The sequence below is a fragment of the Vanellus vanellus genome (genome assembly GCF_965231255.1).
Source record: "Vanellus vanellus genome assembly, chromosome: 1".
Taxonomy (NCBI): domain Eukaryota; kingdom Metazoa; phylum Chordata; class Aves; order Charadriiformes; family Charadriidae; genus Vanellus; species Vanellus vanellus.
In genome coordinates this window covers 70,366,300-70,392,489 of record NC_138905.1, presented here as the reverse complement: position 1 = coordinate 70,392,489, position 26,190 = coordinate 70,366,300, and the positions used below count along the sequence as shown (strand labels likewise).

Below are 26,190 nucleotides of genomic sequence, written 5' to 3'. Positions count from 1 at the left end.
TGGCCTGCACCTCCCTGAAAACAGAGGGACAATGTGATCATCATGACACTGATTAAAAACTCACTATTCTTCTGCAACTTTCAAAAAACATTAAAAGAAACTTCTCCCAACATTAAAAATAGCATTCTTCTTTAAAATCACTGCTTTCTAAATTACTCCTACAAATCAGCTCACCTTTCCTCTCCTATTATCTCAAGCGTAGGCTATGTTCATCCCACCTTTGGAGGGGTGCTGAAGGCTGAAAACTCCCAGATTCACATGGGCCACTCACATTGTGGGAGCTCAGCAAGAACCTGAGCCACTATCGCTGTCGTGGGGACACGCTGCTCTAGCCGAAGGGCTCACAACCCACAACCGCGGAGAGAGCAGCCCCGGGGACACGGAGAGAACCAGCACCGACCCACACTACCCCGGTGTAACCGGAGCCGGCTGCGGTAAGGCGGTAGCTGTCCCCGGGCGGGTCCCGAGGCGGGATGGGCGCGGCCGCCTATTAAAGGCGCTCGGCGGGCCGCGCCGCCCGGCAGCGTTCCCGTGTGGGGCCATGGCAACCTGCGTGCAGCTGAACACCGAGGCCAAGATGCCCCTCCTGGGGCTGGGCACATGGAAGGTAATGGAGATATCGACGGTGCCCCCGGCTGGGTCGCAGCTCCTCGATCCCGGAGGGGCGGCTGCGGGGGGCCGGGTCCGCCCCCAGTCCCGGTGCCATCTCCTCCCGGCCCTCACCGGGCCGCCGCCGGGGTTACCCTCTCGGTCCGGCGGAGCCCCGCACTGCTTTTGATCTGTCTTCCCTGGAGTGCCGCCCTCCCCGCGGGGGAGAAGCGACCCTCGGGCCTCTTCGGTCCCTGAGAGGTGGGTACTTTCCTCCCGCACCCCTCAGGGGAGCGCAGACCCCCTCCTGGGCAGGCTGCCGCCGCTGCCCCGACCCCCCGGGCCCCTTTCCCTGCCGGTCCCCATCCTGCCCCGCAGCCAGGGGTGGCGGGCAGCTGCCCTGTGGCACTCTGGTTGCCCGCTGCCTCCATGCTGAATAACTTAAATCCTGGGTGAGGTTACCTCGAATCACCTGGTAATAAGATACTGCTTTAGAAGACAATTCATGCGTTCCAAGCAAGTTCTGACAAAGCGATTTGCACCACTGTTACGATGACTGCAAAATCACAGTGATCCATACAATGCCTGAAAACAAATATTACTGAATCTGTCTGAACAAGATATGCCAACGTTTCTTTGTGCACAGCTCTTACCCACCCTTTCAGGGTATAGAAACAAATAGAAACGTACACATCTTCCATCTCTGAAGGAAGCAGCTGGTGCAACCTTCAAAGGACAGGTGGGATGTGCCATGGGGAGGAGCTGGGCTAGAGCATGGTACAGTACTCCATGGTGATGTGGATGACTAAGGTGTAGACCACTGCCCCCTCCATCAAACTGAAGTTTGCCCAGCTGGGCAGTTGCTGCTTCTCTTCTCAGACACAGCACTGGGAAGCAAGGAGTGCTGGGCAAGAGGCACTGCAGAGCTTCTGGGCATAAAATTCTGTTTCCCCTGGTCCAGCTCTGGAGAACTGTCCTGGTATCTGAGGCTCTGCTATCCCTGGCTGTTGGGCTGAGCCTGTGTGGGAGTGGGGCTATGGAGAAATGGCTGGAGACTGGCATCAAGCCCTGGAGCCTGCATTTGTAAGATTAATATGGCTTTAAGAATGCTGCATGGAAGAACTCTTGTTAAAATGCCTTTGTATGCGTTTCTTTAGTTCCTAGATAACTAGGAAATGGTGTGTATGCTTTGATTTGGGTTCTTAACCTTCTTTTTTCAGTCCCCAGCTGGGCAAGTAACAGCTGCAGTGATGGCTGCCATCGACGCTGGGTACCGCCACTTTGACTGCGCCTACGTGTACCAGAATGAGAGTGAAGTTGGGGAAGGGATCCAGCAGAAAATCAAGGAAGGTGTCGTGAAAAGAGAGGACCTCTTCATCGTCAGTAAGGTAAGGATCTGGTGACCTAGGATCCAGGGGAAGGTCTGCTTTGTGTAGAACTTGTTCATAGGAGGAAATTCAGAGCGGTGGGGGAAAACTGTTTGCATGGAGTAATTCAGAACATGGTTTAGGCCAACACTGATGGAAGCTTATTTTTGTCCCCTTACCCTGTAGAGAGTTATCTAAGATATAGTCCACATTCTCCATTTTCATGGGACTGTTGAAAATATGCATTAAACTCAAACACTCCCAGAAAGTATGCTTTTTTTTCCTTGCTTATGCAGGAAATCCTAGATATGGCTCACCACTGAAGTTATTAACTTAAAAAGAGCTCCTTAACCAGTATCTGCCTGTAATAAGTGGCTTTTACATGTCTTGACTAATGGAGCAGGATTAGTGTTTTTGGTTTACAACCCTGTTTGATCACATAAGATACCACAGCCCTCGATATCACAGGCCAGTCCCACCACAGAGCAAGCCCCATCCCAAGAGCACTAGGATGACCTAGTTCCACATCACCTTCCAAAGGGGACAGGGACTCCTCTGAACAGAACAGAAGGTTTCCGAGAGCTTTAACCTAGGAAGTCATGGTGTGCCTTCGCTTTTTCTCTCTAGCTGTGGTGCACATTTTATGACAAGCCTCTGGTGAAGGGAGCCTGCCAGAAGACTCTTGCTGACCTGAAACTGGATTACCTGGACCTCTACCTCATGCACTGGCCTCTTGGGTTCAAGGTACAGTAACAGCAATGCCCTGGGCTTTCCCTCCTGAGAGACCTCCTCAAAACTGCCAGTGACGCTTGCAGCACTACTGCTGTTCCAGTCCAGAAAGAGCATGTGTCTGTTGTGTGTACCAGCGCTGCTCCAGTGTTGCTCATTCAGCTTCACTCTGGCCACGTGAGCACGGCTCTTGATCTTTGCCTTAGAGACCGCTGCTCACACAGTGTTCTCTCTCCTTGTCATAGTGGAGATGCAGACCTAGCGCTAAGGTCAGGCCCCCCAGCTGCAAGCATGAGTTGTTCTGCTTTACTTTTGGCTATGCATTGTCTTCTATGTATCCAAAGTATACTCATCTGCCAATGACTTAGCCTCCTACTTTGTTGGAAGGAGGGCTGTACTTTGCTGCCTGACAGAAATTCTTTCCTCTGCATGTTGCAGAAACATAGAGCAAAAGAAAATGCTTCTATTTTCCACTTCTGTCTTTAATCATGGAGTCCAGATTGAGCTGAACTTTGCTGCAGGAGCCTTAGTGTTGTTCCACAGATCTCGGATTTCAAAAAGTGAGACTTTCTGACATCAGAGTTTCATACTTCATGTACTCCAAAGGTGATGGCTCAGTCTTAGCTTTTCCTTTCTGCTACAGACAGGTTAAGACTGCCATCCTGTCTGTTGCTTTGGGGCTTATCAACTGTTTATCACACTTTCAAAGCTGTCATGGTTAGTTTTATGGGAACAAAGCCCTTCAGTAAAAGTGTCATGGCATAATACTCTGACGTCTGCATAACACACTAGGTGTAGAGCAATATGGAGATGTGGGCACCCAGCTCTGTTCCCGTACGTCTGAGATGTTCTGATTTCCCTAGTGCCACCAACTTAAACTGAGGGTCTCCTCACAGAAGACCCGTGTGTGTACATAATACATTGTTCAGTAGATGTGACTCACCCTAGACCTATCTTAAATGTCCTTTGGAGGTAAACAGGTCCTTATAGTTTTCAAAAAACAAATCTTCAGAAAAACCAAAAGGCATGATAGAGGAGTGCAGCAAGCTTGTTTGTTCTGCTTTGTTCCACAAGTGGCATGACTTGCTTATCTGTATGCGTTTTGGTGAGTCACCACTTTGCTGGGTCCAGGAGATATACCTGTCCCTCCTACTAGGAATGGTTGCTGGCAAAACACCATAAACCTGCATGAACAATGTAAACAAATATCAGTATTTCCTGCAGTAGAAGTTAAAGCTACCTCAGTTGCCTTAGTATTAACTTCCCAATACAGAGTGTTTCAAGCATTTTCTTTCTCTCCAACAGGCAGGAGAGGAGCTGTTTCCCACAGATGACAAAGGCATGTCAATACCCAGCAACACAGATATTCTAGATACATGGGAAGTAAGTTTAGCTGCAGTGGGAGACTCATGTTTTCTGTCCTTGGCGGTCTTTTCCATGTTTTCATTACTGTCAGAAGTCACAAAGCTCTTATTTATCTTATGGTATACAATGTAGCTTTTCAAAACATAATGCTTAGTCAAACCAACAATCTTCAGTGGAGCTGCAGACCAGGTTGCTTAACTGTAATAACTACAGAACTGTCTTCACTGCAGTTCTTTAAACTGCTCAAATACACGGTCGTGGTTTGGCCTCAGCCAGCATCAAAAAAACACGCAGCCGCTTGCTCGACTCCCACAGCCGTGGGAAAAATCGGCAGAAAAAGGCAAAACTCGTGAGTTGAAATAGGACAATTTAACAGAACAGCCAAAGGGAAGAAGAAAGAAAAACAATAACACCGATAAAGGAGTATAAGAACGCAATTACAGTACCGCAGCGCAGCGCCCAGACCCGCACCACCGCAGCCCGCCCCCGAGTGGCGACTGCCCCCCCCTCCCCGGCTAGCTCCTCTTATAGCCCGGGCATGGGTCACGTGGTATGGAATACCTGTCTCGCCTGCCGGCTCCTTGGGGAAATTAACCCCATCCTTGCTGGAACCAGGACATACACTTTGCAGAAATAAAGGTATTTTAGGTTGTGATCTTGCCTACAGCCTAGGGTACAGCGCTCCAGTGCTGGCTTGATAGCACATTACTAATTATCATTATTTTCCACATGCAACTCACCTGGTGTTTCTACCATCTCAAGAAATGAGCCTTTGGGTTTGGGTGAGACAGAAAACATAGCACAAATACACCAGTGTGCGCTTTTCCCCAAGAGACAAAATTTGCAACTCCAAAAAGTTGTCATTTCCTTCCCATGAAGGCAAACAAGCCACACCAGGAAGAACATCTTCCAGCCCTGTTTTGTATACTGGATGCTGACTTTGCTCCTCTTTCTGTTAGGCCATGGAAGAACTGGTGGATGCTGGTCTGGTAAAAGCCATTGGAATCTCCAACTTTAACCATGAGCAGATTGAAAGAATCCTAAACAAACCGGGACTGAAGTACAAGCCTGCAAATAACCAGGTAAGCTGCTAAGTGACTGTAGGTAAATAGTTTCCAGGGATTAAAAATATCTGATTGCAGTTGAATAAGGAGATGGAAAAGGGAGAACAAAGTAGATAACAGCATGTAAACACCCTATGATTACTTCTGGGTACACATGAGGATGTTGTAGATCTGTATCCTGGTAAGGGATGAAGTTATAGTACGCAAATTACAACCATAACTTCTTAAAATACCTTACTTGTTCTGTTATTAGTAATAGCAGCAACCTGTTATTAATAGCAGATAACTCATAGAATCATAGAATGGTTTAGGTTGGAAGGGACCTTGAAGATCATCTAGTTCCAGCCCCCCGTCATAGGCAGGGACACCTCCCACTAGACCAGGTTGCTCAAAGCCCCATCCAGCCTGGCCTTAAACACCTCCAGGGATGGAGCTTCCACAGTTTCTCTGGGCAACCTGTTCCAGTGCCTCACCACCATCAGAGTGAAAAATTTCTTCCTAATATCTAATCTAAATCTACCCTCTTCCAGTCTAAAGCCATTACCCCTCGTCCTATCACTACATGCCCTTGTAAAAAGTCCCTCCCCAGCTTTCCTGTAGGCCCCCTTTAAGTTCACACAACACGTGTTACTTCTCACATGCATGCATATATGCATGCACAATTCACTCAGGTGGAAATGGGAGGTTAGTTTTAACTATATATGCAGAAGCAGAGCATGTATTGACACATCAGTGGCTTCCTGGTATCTGCCCTGAAGACTTATTTATATAAAATAAAAATAAAGTGTGTGTATACCCACATACAAATACTCATGTAGTCTTTGTCTATACACAGCAGCCACTGCAGTAGCTACATAACCTGCTGTAGATACTTATTTCTCCAAGTGGCTTCGGACAGATTCAGACATCTCTTACAGCTCTGAATTCAGGTTCACTGAGTACCAGTCTCTAGACCTTATCAGTCCTAAGGATACCTTAACACTTTCTCTGCATGTAGTTACCAAAATGAGAGCAGGCTACAAGAAAAAAAAAATGCATCTCCATCCAAAACCATAGATATCTCTAGAACTGCTTCACACAAACTCACAAGAAAGGGGCTTTTACGACAAGAACAAAGAAGAGAAAATAGAGCCGATGCAGCATGTCCTTCTAATCCCACTCCACGTTATTACTGAATATACAATGAACCAGGGTTTTCAATATTTGCTAAACTACTGCTTAGAAATCTTGGAGAAGCACCTCAGAACATGTTTTCTCAGGGCCAAAAAACCCAAAGATGAGCCTTATGAAATGCTCTTTCCCCAGAGCAAAGACCTAGAAATGCAAGAAGCCTTACTGTAAAAGTAGGTGCTGTACAAAACTAAGGCTGAATAATACTTTGCAAAGACTGGCACAATAGGGCAAAAATTGAACTGGAAGTGCATTAGGAGATAATCCCTGGAGTGAATTAGAGCAGTTATATTGCTATATATTATATTGCTCCATACTCTTGTGTTGGCAGATCGAATGTAATCCATACCTTACCCAGGAGAAGCTGATCAAGTACTGTCAATCCAAAGGGATTGCTGTGACAGCGTACAGTCCACTTGGCTCTCCTGACAGGCCATGGTAAGACTGCCTTACAATTTGTGAGGGAGCTGGAATGGATTATGCTTGAAGCACTGAGACAGTAAGGGCACTAATAATCATTCATCTAAAAACAGACTTCTGTTGCTACCTTTCCTCTGTGTAGGGCTAAGCCAGAGGATCCTTCCCTTCTGGATGATCCCAAGATCAAAGAGATTGCAGCCAAGCACAACAAAACTCCAGCACAGGTAGGTAGGTGCCAGACAGTGGGTACCCCTTCCTGCAACACAGGACAGCTAATGACAAAGTAAAGGACAGGCTGGCTCTTCATTCCCTGTCACCTGTGGTGCTGTTATGTTTCTGCAATGCATGCTTGTTAAGGGCACTGTGACCATCAACAAGAAGCCTTTTCTTGACCCATCTTCAGGTGCCATCATGTTTCAGTTTCCTCATCTCCAGTCCTATCGCAGAGAATAAAACCTTGATAAAAGTACAGGTGGGAACAAAAAGACTTGATTGTCCCAAAATTGGATGGGAAAAGAGTTCTTCCATGTGAGGCACCACCACATTTTTGCTCTTCAGGAAGTGCTACCTAGGCCACAGAGACAGGAATGATCTGAAACGCATCTCTGCAGAAGTGGGTATAGCTTTGGGAAAACAGCTGTTGAAACTGGCTCTGCTTCCTCCAGAACAGAAGGAATGATTCAGTTTTCTGTTCTTGCAGGTTCTCCTTCGCTTCCAGATCCAGAGAAATGTGATTGTGATTCCCAAGTCTGTCACACCACAGCGCATTGTGGAGAACTTCAAGGTGAGTCATTAGGAGTGACCTGGGTGCATGGCATGTTCAGGGATGGCATGGCTCCTCCCTGCAGAGCAAGCAGTGATCCTTTCTCACCTTTCCCTCCTCAGGCAAGAGGATTTTTTGCTTAGTCTCTGATTTGTTCAGAGAGGGTGATTTCCAGCTGTTTCTCTTGTCAGGTGTTTGACTTTGAATTGACAAAAGAGGAGATGGCAACTATTTCCAGCTTTAACAGAAACTGGAGAGCATATACAATGAGCACGTAAGTGGTAGCATTCAGTATTTGTTTTTTCTAAACACTTAAGTTATGAACACTATATACACAGAGACTTTGCATCTAAACGTTGCCTAGAATGCCAAGAGCCTGAGCCACTGACAAAATGACTTGTGTGTTCCCAGTGTACAAATGGCACATGCTATCCAGGAAAACAAATATGGAACAAATCCATTCTACAATTATATAGTTTATATCCTGCCTCAGTGGCTCCTCTAAGCACCCACTACAGCTTGACAGATTAATATAATAAAAAAAAAAAGATGGCTGAAACTAATGCCTTTATTCCCTTCAGGTGCAAAACTCACAAGGAGTACCCTTTCAATTCAGAATACTGAAGATAGTTTTATCTTGCCCTCATATCCTTCAGAGTTTGGTCTGATATGCTTCCTGTCAATTTATCTAGCTGTCTTATTGCATCTCTCCTCCTGCAGCCAGTGAAGTCACAGGATATGTATTCAGTGATTTATTGTGGTGCTCTTCCTATTTTTCAAATAAGGACACAATAACATTTTTCTAAAGAAACAGATCTGGGCTGTAATAATTGTCTGCCAAAATGTGGAATTAAAGAAACAAAAAACAGAGAAAGACAACTATACGTTCACACTTGTACTCAGTCTTGTATCAACAAGCTAAGTAGGAATATCATTTCACATTTCTCAGATATCTTCCTCCAGTGCTTATAACTGCTGAAGACTAACTTTCTTAGCACAAGTGAGACAACCAGCAGTTTCACCACTCCAAAACTAATTGAAAAAGGGTTCTTTACTATTTATACCTCTCAAAAAAAAAAAAAAATCCATATGCAGAAAACATACAGATGCATGCTGGGCATTGTTTTTACACAGGCTTTCTCCTATGTGTCAAAATACAATAGCACGGTGGGTTTTGGATACAACACAATAACAATATGTGCTTCAGATTATTGCTAGTTGTGAAATTCCATTCTTATGTGGAAAATTGTTAAGAAGCAAAAAACCCCAAAAGCTCAGAACTTGCACTTGCCATTTCATTCAATGCCCATATTTGAGGAAAAACTAATGTTTAAATGCAACAATGAAATAGAAGATTCCTGCCTGATTAAAAAGATCTTTTACTTTGTGTGAGTGTTTATGCTCTTGCCTAGATCTTAGAGCTAGAAGTGAGACAGGATGTTAGACCACCAACACCATTTGACTTTAGAAACTGATTTCATTCTTTACTAGATCCATTATTTTTGAGTTCAATATTCTGCCTGTTGCAGATAAAACTGGTTTTGGTGGCTTGTTTTGGGGTTGCTTTTTTTTTTCTTGGGGGGGAAGGGGGGGGGGTTTCAAACTAAAGCTTCCAAAAAAAGGTAATATACAACCCCCTGGGCCAGGAACAAAACATGACAGAGGGATGCAGTACAACTATTTTTAGTACTTCTGTACAGAACTAATAGATGTTAGTCTATTGTAGCCAAACAAAAGAAATATGAGAATTTCCTTGCTGTTCTGTTTTTAAGATGCACTTTGTATTTCAGACCCACCCTATGCAGCTGTACTTGGCCTTTGCTCCTAAGTCACATCCAGCTGCTGAAGTCTCTATGCTGGGGAACTGTCTCCCCTAACTTTAGGTACTGATCTCAGGGCCAACTTCTAGTCTCAGCCAAGGGAGATTTGGGCTGCACAAGGGCAGCAGCCTTCAGCACAGAACCACCCTTGGTTTGGACCCAGCTTGGTCTTTAGGCTCTCTAGACTTCATGCACCCTCTCTCCTGTGAACAAAGTTGAAATACATACACGTCGGCTGTAGTCACCTGCACTTCGGGGACACAGATCCTCCCTGGGACAACAAAGCCTCTCGGCACTCTTCCCTGCGGGCACCAGAGGGCAGACAGTCCTCAGAGGAGACCCGCGTTGCCACCTCCTCGCAGGCCACAGCCCCCAGCGGTGCCGCGGGGCCTTTCACATGCCATATACCCCGGGTGTCTGCCCCCCCGGCTGGGGAGACTCAGCCCCGCGGTGCTGAGCCCAAACCACTGGCCTCCCTTACCGACCCTGCCAGCCTCAGAGGCCAATTCCCTGGGCAGCACCAAGTGCTCTGGGCCCAGGGTGCCCAGCCCAGGACAGGTGCTCAGGGATGATGGCCCACCTAGCTCCAACCATCTCATCTGGCAGCCCTTTTCAACCCAGCCACCCCCTCCCACCACTGTTCGGGCCCCACAGCCCCAGGGCTGCAGATGGGTGCCTTCTTGCAGCACTGCATCCCCATAGGGAGCTGCAGGGCCTAAGCCCACCAACCCCTTTGACCTCTAGGCTTCCAGCAGACCCCAGTCCCAGAGGGCATGGTGGAGAGACACAAGTCCCAGCAACCCAGTGACAGCAGAGCTGGACACCTGAGCTCCCCACATACCCCTACATGCACGGACACCCACTCTGCAGCATACCTGGCACAGGTATGTCCAAGGGTAGGTCTCAAGGAATCGACCCCCAAATGCCTTCCCACCTGACACTCAAGCCATCAAAACAATCAAGGTTCCTTTAACAAACACCAGGTGACATGAGGAGGTATTTGTTTTTGTGGTTGTGTCACCTTTCTGTTTCCTCCTACTGGGCAGGTGACCAAATGCATAATCATAAAGTTGCACGTTGGGTTTCATGGGAAAATGGTAAAACCTTTTGTTCAAGAAAAGAGGCACCTTAGGACCTTCTTTGCAAAATTTCCACTTTCAATTCTTGAATATGTAATCCAAGAACATTTGTTTTGCAGCTTCCTGAAGGAAGCAACCCATAAAATCCCCAGGCTGAGGTGAGACAGCTTTGCTGAAACCAAATATACATTCTTATTGAACAATAAAGGTACAACAGGTTTAGACCACTGTCTTTTCAGTGGTGTACCTTCTCCAGTGTGGGTCACCCAGTGGTCACAGTGACTTCAGGCATTTCCTTGCTCCAGCATGGCTCATCCACCAGCTGCAGTCCCCTCAGAAGTAAGCCCTTTCAGCATGGACCTCCTTCGAAGGGTACACCTGTTTCCAACAGCATGTCTGAGCCAGGGCACTGTGCACTTAAATTCTGGCATGAAATAGGGTGTTTACATTGGTTTCACAGCTAGCTGGAATTGGTTCTGGCTGACACTGAGCGGTTAATAGTCTCCACACAGGTCACCACTGCCATCCCCTGATACTCCCTGCAATTTATGTCCTTTACATTCCACCCTTCACCTCATTGAAAGATATATTAAGAATTTTTTCACCTTTACATAAACTCTACCTTTAACATCATCACAATCGTAATGTATATTCATTATAAACTCCATCCCTTGTGTCTGCAGACCAGACTAGTGTAGTTAACATCTCATCAGTGTGAACGTAACACAGACCACAAACCCACCCTTTCCCCAGCAGACAAAATTATCAGGATCAACACTGCAGCAAGCTTAACATATACTTTCCAACCCATTCTAAAACTTTTTCCAAGGTCAACCATGCTACTAGACTCCCAGCATTATCCTTGGCCATGCCACTAATCTCCTGCCTGTCTTCTGGCACGCTCCCTCTAGTACCAGACACGTAAGTCACTCCTTGACGTCCCACCAGCTTATCAGACGACACCAGAGCAGCAGCAGTAACTGTGCTCAGACCTTGGAGCTTTCAGGCCATGGCATCAGTGATCACCACTTTTTCAGGGTCCCTTCCCCCTTGCCTGTAAACACAATCATGCAGTCTAGCAACTGCAGTTGATTACTTCCTTCTTCCCAGTCGCTCTGTGGGGATGCCTCACACCCCTGTGGGATCAGCAGGATCAGGCCATTGCTCCACATAGCCCTTCACTAGGGGGTCCCAAAGCCCTCCTCCCTTGTGCAGGGCAGTACTTGCAAGTAGCATAGAGCCCAAACTCCCCAGAACTCTGCTCTCCCAAGAAAAAAGCTGTATCACATTTGCTCCGGCTTCCCAGCATGCCCCAGCCACTGCAGGGGCACCAGTTGCTGCAAGTGTTCAGCATTTCTGTAATTTCACTCTGAGCAAAGGACTGTCAAGGCAGCGCTCACACTCTGGGGAGCAGCACTCCCACCTCCACAGGTCTACTTAACCTTGCAACTCTGTCTGCCTGAAAAGACCTTGTTTTTACTTTGCCATCAGTCCTCAGTTTCCCCCCAGAGGTGCCAGGGTCCCCCTCTGAGGCAATCACTTTAAGACCACTCGCTGCTCCCATGGCTACATTCTGGCTTACCTGGCACACAGCTTTCCATCTGGCCAATTCAGTGCTATTAACTGCTCACTTCTGACTAAAGGCCTCCCCTTTGCCCAGAGCACTTGTTAATGCACACTACTCCAACAAAGATCATCAGCCTGACTCTCCCACTCTGCTAAGCAGTCCTGGTTTCTCTGAAGCCCCACTAGCAGCATATGGCAAGGCCCAGCGCTCAGCCACATCACAGCAGCACACCTCTCTCCCTGTGTTTCACAGCCAACCCCCCTGCAGCTCCCCAGACAGTGCTTTCGGATCCCTACATGTAGAGGCAGCTCTCCACCAGGCCGCTGGGGCATGGGCTTGGAGGAAGCACCTGTCTACCTCTTCCCAATCAACTTCACACCCAGCAATGGTCTCCCTAGGTCCCACCTTTCTCCAGTTGTTCGCGCACTGTCTACACTCACCCCTGGACGCACACTGGATGTGCTGCTTCCACCACTGCCTGTTCCCAGGACCAGGATCATGGCTGCTTCCAGAGTCCCTCTCATTGCTCCAGTTCTGGGCCGTGACAGGCCCGGGCGCCCCATGCGTTCTCCAACAGCTGTCATCCCAGGCAAAACAGTCTCGCCTCAGGGCAATTTGAGCTGATTTGTCGCCAGTTAGCACAAACTTCATTTCACCGATGCAGGTACTGAGGGAGGAAAAAAGAACACAGAAAAAAAACTTTAATAAATGCCTTCCCCCTCTTCCCCAGCCTCTGCCTAAGCCAAATACTAATCCCCTCCCCGTGCTCCTCTCCACTTCCCCCATTTTCACCACAGATGACACCCCAGTCCATCCCAATCCCCCCCCAAGGTGAGGGCAGCTGGCAGGCTGGGGCTGGGTGCCTGAGGCTCCCCTTTATCCCTCAGTCCTTTTTACTGTGCCTTACTGCTTTCTGCTGTCCCCAGGGCTGCCACTGCCCTGGCGGGGGTGGCCCAGGCCGCCGGCCCCTCAGCAGCCACCCCCTTTGGAGTGAGCTTCCTTCCTTCTTCCCTGGCAGCGGGCTTGGGCGGGGGGTGTGGGGGGGTGGCATGCAGGCTCTTCCCATGGCTGGAGTTCCATTGCCCGGGGACAGCAGCACCAGTTTCAGAGACGGCTGGAACCGGTTTTGACTGGCCCAGGGCAGTTTGGCCTTCCACCACCACCACCACCCAAGTCTCCCCTGCAGGGCCCTTCCCACCCTGCAACTGCCGGGGGCAGGCAGCGGGGGAGCTTCCTCAGGGCCCAGGGCGTGGTTTTTTAAGCAGACGGGATTAACGGCCAAATACCAGTGCGAAGATGAAAAGCCTCATCGACCCTGAGAAGACAGATCTGCCACGATACACTCCTGGCTTGATCTCAGCTCAGCGCAAGGAAGAGGCCGAGGTCAGCTGCAGTGGGGTTCAGCCAAGACCCTCAGATCTGCCTGCTGGAGGTTGGGCTGGAGCACCCCACCGGGCAAGATAATCCTCCCCTTTTAAAGGCCCCAAGCAAGGCAGAAATTCCTGCTGCCCTTCCCAGGGATTCGAGCTTGAAACCCTGCACGCCCTCACCTCAAAACCCTGGCTTTGGCCATGCCTGTGTCTGTCAGCACCCCCAGACCTGCAGAGCCCTGTGGCTCTCCCCATCACCAGTTGAGGTGATCGCACCTTCCGACTCTGTCACCTCCTTCCTTCGCCTTTGGGCTCTTTTGGCAGGCCACAGGGTCCCTGCTGGTAATGACTGCCTCCACAAGGACATACCCGTTTCCATTAGTTTGGACCCTGTTCTGCTCAGATACCAAATACTGCTGGTCTCCAAAGTCACAACTTGTGATGAAATTACAGTTACTAAACTCAAAGTCAGCAAAACAAACCGAAAAACTCATGATACCACGCATCCTGTTCCAGTGCAAAACATCGCTCACGGGTCAAGAGGGAAAAAAAAAAGAAAAAAAAAAAAAGGAAAACCCTTCCTCCCTGCGCAGTTCCTCAGCGCCAGCACTCACTGCAAAGAAACAGCTGGCCATGCTATCAAGGATGTGGCACGCAAGATTTACTGGACTGACTGTCACCCAGTGACACCTGCAGCACTCCTTCTTCCCCCAAGGCCCTGCTGCCATGAGATGCCCCCCCCCCCGCCGGGCCTTCGGGGGAGGTCAACAGCAGAAAGCACGTGCCTCACAGCAGTGAGGGGAAAGTCTGCTGCCTCAGGAGAGCCAACACCAAAAAAAACCCAAAATACAGAACTCCTGCCCAAAGCCTCTTGGTGGTGAGGAGATGGGAGACCTCTCCTTGACAAGAAACCACCAGGGAAAACCGATCCCTGGCAGTGATAGATAAGCACCGAGGTTATGTAATGGTTTCGCGATCCGAGTGAAAACACACCACATCCTGCCGGGGACGGGCTGATGGCACTGACACAAAACAGGAGAGACATTAAAGAGGAAAACCAATTACCTTGCCTGCCCTGAGTTAAATGGAGCAAAAAAACCACCAAGCTGCTGAGCACAGGGGCCTCTGCCCGGGGAGAGGCACCTGGAGCAATCGCTTGCACCTGAAGATGCTTCTCCACGTGTGAGTGAGCAGAAAAGCCACCCAGACAAGTCTGGGTTTTTTCCACTGCGGCTGTGACCTCTTCAGCAGAACAGCATCCCGCTTGTCTGCAGAAAATATCAAAGCCAGTCTCTGACGGGAGGTGACTGGCCACCTACCACGCATGATTATAGTTGTGTGTTTTATTCTGAGATGGCCTCAGCACCACCCGAGACGGAGGGACAATTTGATCTGTCACGTCATGCATTAAAAAGTCACCGCTCCTCTTCTGTGACTTTCAAAACACTTTAAAAAAAACTCTCCCAACATTCAAAATAAAGTTTTCTGGGTTTTGTTTTGTTTTGTTAACTTAGTCTATCCTGAATTACTCCTAAGCCACAGCTCACTTGGGCTTGAAATGGAAGCTGCATTTGTCCCATTTGGAGTGGGAAACAGGCTCTCCCCGCTCTCATGAGCCAACCACGCCGGGGTTGCCCAAGCCATCTTGCTCTACCAGCACGCAGGGTCACAAGGCTCCAACAAGGGGGACCAACCTGGGCCACCATCCCTGTTGGGGACACGCCGCTCCAGAGAAGGGCTCAGCCCGAGGCACACAACCTGCCGGCAGCTCTCAGGGCGCAGGGAGGCACCCCTGCCTCACGTCCCGTTTGTCACCCCCATCCCGGCGACGGCTGAAACGTGACATGAAGGGACTGAGCCGACGCGACAGGGCCACCACCCGTGAAGTGAGCGCAGCCCCGGTGTAAGCACCGCCGGGTACAAGGCAGCAGGCCCGCAGACACGGCGGCTTCCTCCGACCCTCCGCCGTCACCCCGTATCCCCGCCGCGGGCTCCCCCAGCCCAGGCCCCGCCGGGGTACAGCGCCGGCGCCGCCCCGCCGTCCCCCCCTCTCCGCGCCGCGCCGCGCCGCGCCGGGGCGGGGCGGGCCGGGCCCGGCCGCTATTAAAGGCGCTGTGTCGGCAGCCACCGTAGCGGTGTTCTCGGCTGGCGTGTGCGGGGCTATGGCGACCTACGTGCAGCTGAACACCGGGGCCAAGATGCCCATCCTGGGGCTGGGAACATGGAAGGTAACGGAGCTTCGTGGAGGTGTCCCCCCCTTCCCCCGGGATGGCGGCTGCGGCCGGCCGTGCCCAGCCGGGGCCCGGCCTTGGCCCTGCCCGTTACCGCCCGGGCGGGACGAGCGCCCTTTCCCCGGCCCCGCGCTGGGAAGGGAGGGAGAGAGGGAGTGTGGCTGGGGGCGGCCTGGGCCCTGCTGGCGCAGTCGTGGCTGCCGGCGTCGGAGCTCAGCCCGGCTCGGCGCCCATTCACACCCCACCGCCCCGGCCCCGGGGCCGGGCGCAGCGCTGTCGGCGACACCGACATCCCCGCCAGCGGTACCCTCTCGGTACGGCGGTGCCGCTGCGGCGCTTGGCCACCCGGAGGTCCCTCCCTGCCCGCTGCCCCCTCGCAGGAGCCCGAGCTCCCGCATCGCTGCGGGTCTCTGCCCGGGGACGTGAGTCGCCGGGGCTGAGGTCCCTCCACGGGGCTGGCCCCCACCCCCGTCTGGCAGCTGCTGAGGGCTTCTGCTGTGAGGAGCGGTTTGGGGAAGTGCAGAGGCCTTGGCCTGGCTCTGGAGAACGGTGCCAGTGTTGGGGCCTCGGCTCTGCAAAGCTGTTGGGCTGAGCCTTGCCTGGGAGTGGAGTGGAACGGGATGATGGAGGGGCGGCTGGAGCTGGCTGTAAGCTCAGCGGCCTGCATTCAAGGTGCATACGGACTCAAGAATGCTGCAGGAAAAAGTAGGGGTCTTCTTAAAGCTGTTGGTGTTCTTTGCTTTATTTTACTTGGGGGTTTGCTTTGGGTGGGGTGGCGTTCTTCACCTTGCTAGGAAAAATGCCTTCAATATATATTGATTAAAGTTTCTTGGATATTATTTTTTCAGTCCCCACCAGGAAAAGTAACAGCTGCAGTGATGGCTGCTATCGATGCTGGGTATCGTCACTTTGATTGTGCTTATGTGTACCAAAATGAAAATGAAGTTGGGGATGGGATCCAGCAGAAAATCAAGGAAGGCGTTGTGAAACGAGAGGACCTCTTTGTTGTCAGTAAGGTATGGATGTGGTGGTATAGGATCCCAGGAGATACCTCTTTTTTCATACTAACTTGCTAGTTCTTTACTTTCCTACTCAGTGGTGCAGCATGGAGCGATTTGGAACATCGCTTAGGCTACTCTTGAGACAAGTTCCTACTTTGCCTCATCCTGTATGGAGAATTATGCAGAATATGTAGCACTAATATGGGTGATACTTTAAGCTTTTCCTGGCGTGAAGTTATGCTGTCCTCTTTCATGCAGTATCTGACCTTCTAGTATGTGGGTTTTAAATGAAGGCTTAATGAAGCCAGACTACTACTGCTGTCTGCCATGACGCTATTCAGTCATGTGTGCTGCCACTGCATGTATTGCCCTCAGTATCACAGGCCAGTCTGGCTTACAGAGCAAGCCTGTTTGAAGATCAGTAAGATGACCTAGTTCCACATCATCTTCCAAGGGGGACGGGCACTCTTCTGAACAGGACAGAAGAGTTCCAAGAGCTTTAACCTAGGAAGTCATGGTGTGCCTTGGCATTTTGTCTCTAGCTGTGGTGCACGTTTCATGACAAGCCTCTGGTGAAGGGAGCCTGCCAGAAGACTCTTGCTGCCCTGAAACTGGATTACCTGGATCTCTACCTCATCCACTGGCCTCTTGGGTTCAAGGTACAGTAACAGCAATGCCTTGGCTTTGTCTGTTTTGACTGGCAGTTTTGAAGAGCTGTATGGCTTTACAGCCCAGTAATTGCTCCTGCTGACACAGATCATCATGTCTGTTGTGTACCAGCACTGCTCTGATGCTCAGCTTTACCCTGGCCATGTGAGCCAGGCTATTGATCCCTGTCTCTGAGATTCCTGCTTGTACAGCATCCTCTGCCCTTTTGATCATGGAAGGGGCAGACCTTGAACTAGGGGGGGGTTTCCCTGCTGCGAGCGTAAGTTATATTGCTCTCCTTTTGATTATTGACTATGTGTTGTCTTCTACAAATCCAAAGTATGCTCAACTGACAACGATGTGGTTCCATCATTGTTGGAAGGAGGGCTGTGCTTTGCTGCCTGACAGAAATTCTTTCCTCTGCATGTTACAGAATCACAGAACAAGAGAATGTTTCTGTCTTCCATTTCTGTCTTTAGTCACTGAGTCCTTTAATACAGTACAGATTGAGCTGACCTTTGCTGTAGGAGCTTTAGTGTTCCACAGACCTTGGATTTCAAAAGGTGAAACTTTTTAGTTCCTAACTCTTTTACTGACTGCATGTGAAGGAACTGAGACTGCATGTCTCAGTTTGACTATTTCTAAGCTTATTGTTTCTGTTGAAGCCTGATCAAAATCTTCTACTTGTTGCTTCTGAGATCAACTGGTTTTCATAGATTCTGTATTTTTAAAATTAGTTTCATATTGACAAAACTATCAAAGTGAAAATGTGTTGTGGTGTAATAATGTATCAGTAGAAAACAGCTGGTTTTGAATGAAGTTGATACCTGGCATGTAGTCCTAATTGGGACTCAGGCTGTTTTAACATTCCCTGTGCCAGCAACTTAAACAATGAGTCTCACTATGAAAGACCTGTCAGCAGATATAGTCCAATATAGACTGAACATGTTCCAGGTCCTAAGTGGGTCCTTGTTACACATTTTATTAAAACACTTCATTATGTCCACATAAGAACTGTGTATCTTTAATACAGAAAGTAAACTTGTAAATTCTACAAGTGAAGGATTATGTTTCACCATATGTGTTTTGATGAGCCAGAGGGCATTGTGTCCCTGTTCTTATTGGGATGGCTGTGGGCAAAAATGCCATAATCCCAGCTGAAATCAAAAGAAAAGACTGAAGAATGTAGATAATGAGTATTACTATTATCTAATACATATGTAGATAATAAGAATTAGTCTGTCCTGCAGTAGGAGTTTGTAGTCTTTAGCTGGTGTTAACCTAACTTCCCACCGAAGAGTGTTTTGAGCATTTTCTTTCTCTCCAACAGGCAGGAGAGGAGCTGTTTCCCACAGATGACAAAGGCATGTCTATACCCAGCAACACAGATATTCTACATACATGGGAGGTAAGTGCAGCCACAGCAGGAGAATGTCTTCTGTTCTCAGCAGTCTCTTCCATGTTTTCATTACCTTCAGCAGTCTGAATTGTCTCATGTATTGTCCTGTCTCCAGTAGCCAATTTGGCTTAAACCACGTATGTAGAACTACTTGGAAGGACTCACTAGCACAATAGTGGATTGTTGGGTATTGTTATTTTCCCCTTGTAACTTGCTGTGAATTTCCACAGTCTCAAAGAATGAGTCTTTGAGCTTTGGTCTTATGGGAGACATGGCACAAATACTATTGCTTTGTTGGTTGTTTTCCCTCAAACTTGAATTCTGAAAATCTAAATGCTTATTTTGTTCTTCCTGACATGGCTTATTTCCTTCATGAGAAGCACATGTTCTTCAGCCCCTGTCATGTATATTAGACACTGACTTCACTTCTCTTTCTGTTAGGCCATGGAAGAGCTGGTGGATGCTGGTCTGGTAAAAGCCATTGGGATCTCCAACTTTAACCATGAGCAGATTGAAAGAATCTTGAACAAGCCAGGACTGAAATACAAGCCTGCAAATAACCAGGTAAGCTGCTAAGTGATAGCAGGCAAATGTTTGGGTGGTGGTGGTTTTCGTGTGCGGTCTCTTTTTTTTTTTTTTTTTTTTTAAAGAGTTACGAAGAGCTTATTATGGTATAAGATTATAGAAAGCGATAGTAGAATAGACGCAGTATGTTCTCTCAATCCCACCCTTTAACTACTTCTGGATGCATAAGATGCTGGGTTTTATGGGCTTTCTGCCCTACTGCTTGTAAATCTGGCAAGGAGCAGCTCCAGAATCAAGGGCAGGGGGCACTCGGATGAGCTTTAAAAACTTCCTTGAAGTAGAGTGAAACTTGATGTGTGTGTTTATATGAGGACCTAACGGAGAATTGGATGACCTTTTTACAACTCCTCTGTGGAGAGGCCAGTTCCTGTTGCTGGTGTCTGAGGGAACTGAAGAGGAACATGCTTTATGAACTGATTACAGACTTAATGAGGGTTATGACGAAGGAGGGAATGGAGTTGCAAGGTAGGCCATAGAACAGAAACATTCAGGTATATAGACAGCACTCGAATAAAATCTTAGGAAAACTCAGATGGCAAGACACCTTGGGAGATAATCTGCTGTAATTTATAGCTGAGAGCAGCATCAGCCATGAGATCAGACCAGGTTGCCCAGGGCTTTATCTATCTTGAAAACCTGCAAGGCTGGGGACTGCACAGCCTCTCTAGGGAGTGTGCTCCACTGTCTGACACCTCACTTTGGGTGTATGGGGGAGGGAATGAGTTTTCTTACGTCCAGTCTCAACCTCTCTTGTCTCAACTTATGCCTGTTGTCTCTTGTCCTCCCACCATGCACCACTGAAGAGCTTGGCTTGTCTTTGGGTTAGCTTCTTTTAGGTATTGAAAAGCTGCTACTAGGAGACCTGAAGCCTTCCCTTCTCCAAGCTGAACAACCCCAGCTCCCTTAGCTTTTCCCAATACAGCAGGTTCTCCAGCCCCCAGCCACTGCCACTGGGGGCAGTGTGGGCCTCTGAATTTTTGACTGTGTCTGTCTTCTACTGAGGGGGCTGGGAAGGGGGGAAGAAACTGGACACAGTATTATAAAAGTGCTGAGTAGAGGCAGATGATCACTTCCTGCAACTTACTGGCTGTGTTCCTGCTGCCAGGGCTCACTACTGGCTCATTTCAGCTCAGCCTGCTATGGTCCCCAGGTCTTTTCCACCATAGTTGCTTTGCAGGTCATTGGGCTCCAGTCTGTGTTATTACCAGGGGCTTTTCTTTCCTAGGTGCAGGGCTTTGTGTGCAGCCTTGTTGAATTTCATAAGGCTTTTGTTGGCCTGTTCTTCCTGCCTAAGTGGGTCACTCTGAAGTGGTAGCCCTGCCCTTGAGTATAATGACTGGTCCTCCCCCAGTTTGGCATCATCTATAAACTTGACAAGATTATAGCCTGGCACAAGTTACTGAAGAAGACAGGTCCCAGGATAGCTCCCTGTGGGGTCTATCTAGACTTGTCCTTGATTGCCCTGGTGTTGGAAGGACTACAGTCTGTTAGTGATACCCAATTATAAGAACTGTTTACTTTATTGTGGTAGCTTGAGCATATGTACCAAAAAGGGATTTTAACACCTTTTTTCAGAAAGCTAATGTGGTTTTTCTCTGGAGTCTATCCAACAGAAAACTGAAATGTTCTGACAAGTACAGAATTCATAATTCTCTACTGTGTTTTCCAAAATCAGTCCCAATGTACTTAGTAGAAGTCTTATGATACCTTTCAACATCTGCCACACCTTGCTGCCACTATCACTGTAGTTGATAATTACCCTTGTCTCTTGCATAGAGGTTACTGACCTTATATCTCTCACACTTGGAAATGGTTTTTAAGCTCTGATTGCTATAATCAGGTTAAGCTCAGAGCAATGGGCCTTTAGTCCCTGTCTTTCAAAACTTACTGCTTTTGAAGAAATGCTTGCAAGCCTGAAACCTTGTCTTATTATTAACACTTGTAACAATGTTATTAACACTTATCAGTTGGCCCAATAGTGATAGTGCTTCCTGCAAACGCTTTCTCTGTGCAGATGTTTCACATGTAATCCAGTAATACCCTGTATTTGGTGTCATTCCCATTCTTAATTTGAATGCAGTCAGTATGCACATTGGTCTCATGTGGTGAAAAATAGTTTGGCAAAGTAGTAATTACATTACAATGATACTATATTTAGTTCAGTAAGGAAATCTGACTCTTAAGTACTTAATCATTATCACACAGTTTGGATTGCAATAGTTTAAGATACTTGTTTAAATGCACATCATATGCTTTTCATCCTGGTCCAAAAGTAAGACTAGGTAATGTAGCCCAGAAGTTTTTGCAACTTGACTGCCTGTGGACAGGTAAGGATGACTTTTCCTGGCTTATATTGCATAAATTCTAGCTATTGAATAGTTGAGAAAATAACCAGATGCTCTGTTACTCTTCAGTAGCTGTGTTTCTGGTGCTGCTGAAGCAAAATAAATATGTATAATCTGTCCCAAAAACTGAGTTGTGTCCTGTTGTCTAATATTCCAACATGCCCCAGAAGGGAAATGGTCATGTGGGCTTCTGGTAACAGCAGGCAGCTAGAACCACAAATAAAGCACTCGAGGCTGTAAACTGATCCCATGTTTTGCACTCTCTTGCTCCACCTGCCAGTAGCACAAGTTTCCAGGGACTTCCCTCAGAATGCAGAAGCAGGCTGCAGAAGGCTCAAATGACAGTGTAGTCAAAAAGGTTCTTGATATTGCCAGCTGAAGGAAAAGTAGTGCTCCCTGGCGTGTAACTATCCTTAAAGTCCCTCTATGCAAAGTATCAAATATTCATGTTCATTCACAGCCTCCTGACACATGAATAGTTCCTGTTCCATACTGCAGGTCTGTGCCTTAGCTTGCCAGGATACAGAGCCACTGTTAAGGAGTCTGTACTCTTTTATGTAGATATTCTTATGGAAATTCATGGTAAGTACATCTGTGTTTATAGAAAGTCTGTAATGGACAGCGAGCTGAAGGACTAAAATCTGTAGCAGTCAGCCATTCTCAGTGTTTGCAGACTGGAGGTATTCAGTGTGAGTATTGATGCAAAGCAAATAAAAATGAATTGAACAATACTGGTATTGAAGTTAATATGGTAGTCATAAAAAAACATTATGGCATGTTTAAATAGGGATGAAAAGAGAACTTTGTACTTACTGGTCTGCTATCCTATTGTTATAATTCTACAGTTCTGTTGTGTGTGCATTTTACTGAACTGTCCCACTTGGGCAATTATGTAGCTGCTTGTCCCATATGTTGGGAGATTGCATGGATCAGCAAAGTTTTAAGGAGTGGTGTTACAGTCCTTGGACCCTTTACTGCAAGGAGAACTACAAATAGTAGAAAGCAGCTGGTGGTGTACAGAAGGCAAAGGCTGAGTAATGTCACACAGAAACTATAAGTTAGAACAAAAATCAGCCTTTGATTTGATTAAAAACCAATCTCTGGAACATGTTAAAGCAGTTGAATCACTGTCAATCTCTTATGTTGGCAGGTTGAATGTCATCCATACCTTACCCAGGAGAAGCTGATCAAGTACTGTCAATCCAAAGGGATTGCTGTGACAGCGTACAGTCCACTTGGCTCTCCTGACAGGCCATGGTAAGATTGCTTTGTGCTTTGCAAGGGAGCTGGCATGGATTGTGCTTGAAACTTTGAGACTGCAAGTGCACCATTAATTATTCATCCAGATACAGATCTCTGCTAGGTTGGATCTATGGAGGTTTCTTGCCACTGATCTTCTTTCCTCTGTGTAGGGCTAAGCCAGAGGATCCTTCCCTTCTGGATGATCCCAAGATCAAAGACATTGCAGCCAAGCACAGCAAAACCCCAGCGCAGGTAGGTAGGTGCCAGACGGTGGGTACCCCTTCCTGCAACACAGGACAGCTAATGACAAAGTAAAGGAGAGGCTGGCGCTTGATTCCTGGTCACCTTTGGTGCTCTTCTGTGGTGTTAAATAGCAATGCAGGTTTGTTTACTATATTTGGCCTTCAATGTGTGCTTGCAAGGGCTCTTTGACTACCAACAAGAAACATTTACTTTGCCCTTCTTCAGATGCTGTAATGTTTCACTCTTACAGTCTCAAGTCCTGTTGCAGAGAACCTACTGAAAGTCTAGGCAGGAAGGAAAGGAGCTGAGTATCTCTAAACTGAATGAGAAAAGCCCTTCTCTGTGGGGCTCCACCACTATTCTATTTGCATTTCAGAAAGCGCTGCTTAGCATTTGAGTATGATTTGAAATGCGGCTCTACAGAAACAGGTTAATTCTACTGATTCATACAGTTTACAGCAAACAACTGTTGGAACAGTCTCTGCTTGTTGGAGAACAAAAACCATCCTCTCTCTGACTCGGTGGTATGCCTCTTGCAGGTTCTCATTCGGTTCCACATCCAGAGAAATGTGATTGTGATTCCCAAGTCTGTCACACCACAACGCATTGTGGAAAACTTCAAGGTGAGTCACTAGGAGTAACCTGGGTGCATGGTGTGTTCAGGGATGGCATGGCATCTCCCTGCAGAGCAAGCAGTGATCCTTCCTCAGGCAAGAGGACTGGGATTTTTCTTGCTGTATGTTTACCTACAGTCTGAGTGCTAAACTTCAGGTTACAGTTTGAGAGTAGGAGTCAACAAAGCTTTTAGAAACACTATGCTGGTAATCTTAGCAGTCACGTTATGGAATGCTTCCTGTTCTATGCCATGTGGATGAGTCATCTGACAGAGCTTGATTGGGGCCTGGGGGCAGTCGCACACCACAAAAGTCTTGAGTGCTCGCTCTACATAAGAAAATAGTCCTGGTGTCCAGAAACCATGTCACTGCTCTTGATTCAGTGGTCCTTGGCTGAAAGCAGTACTAAGATTTTTGGAAGATACTCTGTTACATTAGGTGGAATATGAAAGTCTTGAAGGTGTTCCTTTGGAATAGGACAGAAAGATGCATTTTTCACAAATGGAGGATGGAGGCATTTCGCAAGACTACGTGCTCTCCAGATGTCATAAAACAACTGGCACGTGTAACTGCAACTTGAGATTTATTTTTTTAATTACTTCCTTCCCCACTCCAGCTAATGGAGTCTCAGAAATCCAGAGAGCAGTTTTTTTTCCTTTCCTTCCTTCATGAAACAGTAATTTCTTCTAACAAGCACCCCTGCCTTGTGGACTTGTTCTTTAACTTCATTATTTTTTTGCTTACAATCTGTGATTTGTTCAAAGATGTGATTTCCAGCTGTTTCTCCTGTCAGGTGTTTGACTTTGAATTGACTAAAGAGGAGATGGCAACCATTCTCAGCTTTAACAGAAACTGGAGAGCCTGTGCGATGAGCACGTAAGTGGCAGTGGGACGTTTTTGGGTTTGTGTGGGTTTTTTGGTTGTGGTTTTTTTTTTTTTTTTTTTTCAAGCTGTTAAGTTATCAGTATGTCATAGTTTAGTATACAAAGTTACAGATACTAGGCTTGGTTGAAATTCAGGATGTGCAAACTCAATTTCCAAAGGGGTCATCCTCAAAACAGCTTTTCAGAGTAAGATTTAAACGTTCATGTTATGAACCAAATCATGATGAGCATAAAGCAAACTTCATGTTTGTTTTCAGTTTGGTCTCCAATAAACTCTTTGTAGCTGGAATTGCAACAGGAGGCTTCTTATGAATAACTTTTTTATTTTTGCCTATACTGGAGAAATGAGCATGATGCAGACTCAACTTCTTGATGAACTTTGCTTATGTCTTTTTTTTCCCTTTCTGCCATGACCCTTAGATATATTATAAAAACTGACTGTATGTTCTTCAGGAGTGGTTGGGAAAGTGGGTGAACATTCAAAAAGTAACATGAGGGTTTGCAACTTGGAAGCCTAAAGCCAGATATGAAATCTTTGGAAGGCTGCAGAAGAGGTCTTCCTGGCAGTAAACAGTGAAACCTTAAATTAGTTGGCTAAAAGTAGCTATGTCGCATAGCTTGAAATGCTCAGAGCCTGAATAACAGAAAGCACTCAAGAATCTGTTTACAAATGCAGGGCCTCACCAAGGAAAACAGAAACAAACTGACTCTGCTTTTATACACTTCAGCTCCTCCCTTGGTGGCTCTTTGCAGCGGTTACAGCTGCCTGTAGTGTCTTTCAGACATGAGATAATCTTTCCTATTTGATTTCCTTTAGGTGCAAAACTCACAAGGACTACCCTTTCAATGCAGAATACTGAAGACTGTTTCCTGCCTTTCTCCAGACTTCTCGGATATGCTTCTGCTGTTGCCTATGAGTTGTCTACACAGCTTTCTCACTGCATCAGGCACCCTCCCCTCCTTTTTTCTTTTTTTCTTTTCCCCCCACAAAGATGCAGTATATGTACTCGGTGACTTTGTGTTGGAGTGTTTGGTTTTGTTTTTCTTTCTTTTGAAGAAGGAAATGCTAAAATGGTTCTGAAGAGCACACTGTGTGGACTAGTAGCTTGTCTTTGCCAAACTGCATGTCTGGAATTGGTAAGCAGAAAACATTGAGAAAGTTTGAACAAGCAGTCACTTTTATTTTGGAATACTGTGAATTGGAGGTAGTGGCTATTGTTGTCTGGAAGGACCAGGTTATTGGCAGATTTTACATAATTAATGAGGTCTGCTTTTTTCCTGATTATTTCTGGGTTTGGTTTTGTTTCTTTGTAACACTCCGTGCTTTTTTCCCTCTAATTGGAAGTTTAAGTTGATTTTTTTTTTTTTTTTTAAGTACATCAGTTTCTACATGGGTAGCTCTTTGAAAAGTGTATGGGTCCTGGTTACTTGGTGATATAAAAGCTGGTTTTGCTTATAATAAAATACAGTTTCATTACTGTGCATAATGAGATGGTTATTTCAAGAATGGTCTAATGGCAGTAATGCTGGAGTAGCTGTATTATATCAGCTGATTCTAGAGATTACACAAAAGCAGTGAAAATTTTTGCCCCTCAATAAATCATCTGCTGTCGATGTTAACTTCCTATGTATGAACCTGCTAGCTATCTGCTGTTCTTATGCTAGTGCCCCTGTAGAACTCTGGAGTGTGATGAAC

At 47.1% G+C, this 26,190-nt stretch overlaps 2 protein-coding genes across 2 annotated transcripts; both read left to right on the top strand.

Moving 5' to 3' along the window:
• Positions 1-541: 541 nt before the first annotated feature.
• On the top strand, positions 542-8,090 carry LOC309686201 (aldo-keto reductase family 1 member B1-like; the record flags this gene model as incomplete). The annotated part of the gene is made up of 10 exons (XM_082498766.1): positions 542-607; positions 1,809-1,976; positions 2,583-2,699; positions 3,990-4,067; positions 5,009-5,131; positions 6,615-6,721; positions 6,846-6,927; positions 7,404-7,487; positions 7,658-7,740; positions 8,048-8,090. The coding sequence occupies 10 exons, from the start codon at positions 542-544 to the stop codon at positions 8,088-8,090; spliced, it is 951 nt and encodes a 316-aa protein (XP_082354892.1).
• Positions 8,091-15,394: 7,304 nt separating this feature from the next.
• On the top strand, positions 15,395-25,981 carry LOC309686172 (aldo-keto reductase family 1 member B1-like). The gene is made up of 10 exons (XM_082498732.1): positions 15,395-15,530; positions 16,382-16,549; positions 17,077-17,193; positions 18,513-18,590; positions 19,023-19,145; positions 22,662-22,768; positions 22,924-23,005; positions 23,536-23,619; positions 24,404-24,486; positions 25,312-25,981. Exons 1-10 carry the CDS (start codon positions 15,465-15,467, stop codon positions 25,352-25,354), a joined length of 951 nt encoding a protein of 316 aa, XP_082354858.1. The 5' UTR covers positions 15,395-15,464; the 3' UTR covers positions 25,355-25,981.
• The last annotated feature ends 209 nt before the right edge of the window (positions 25,982-26,190 follow it).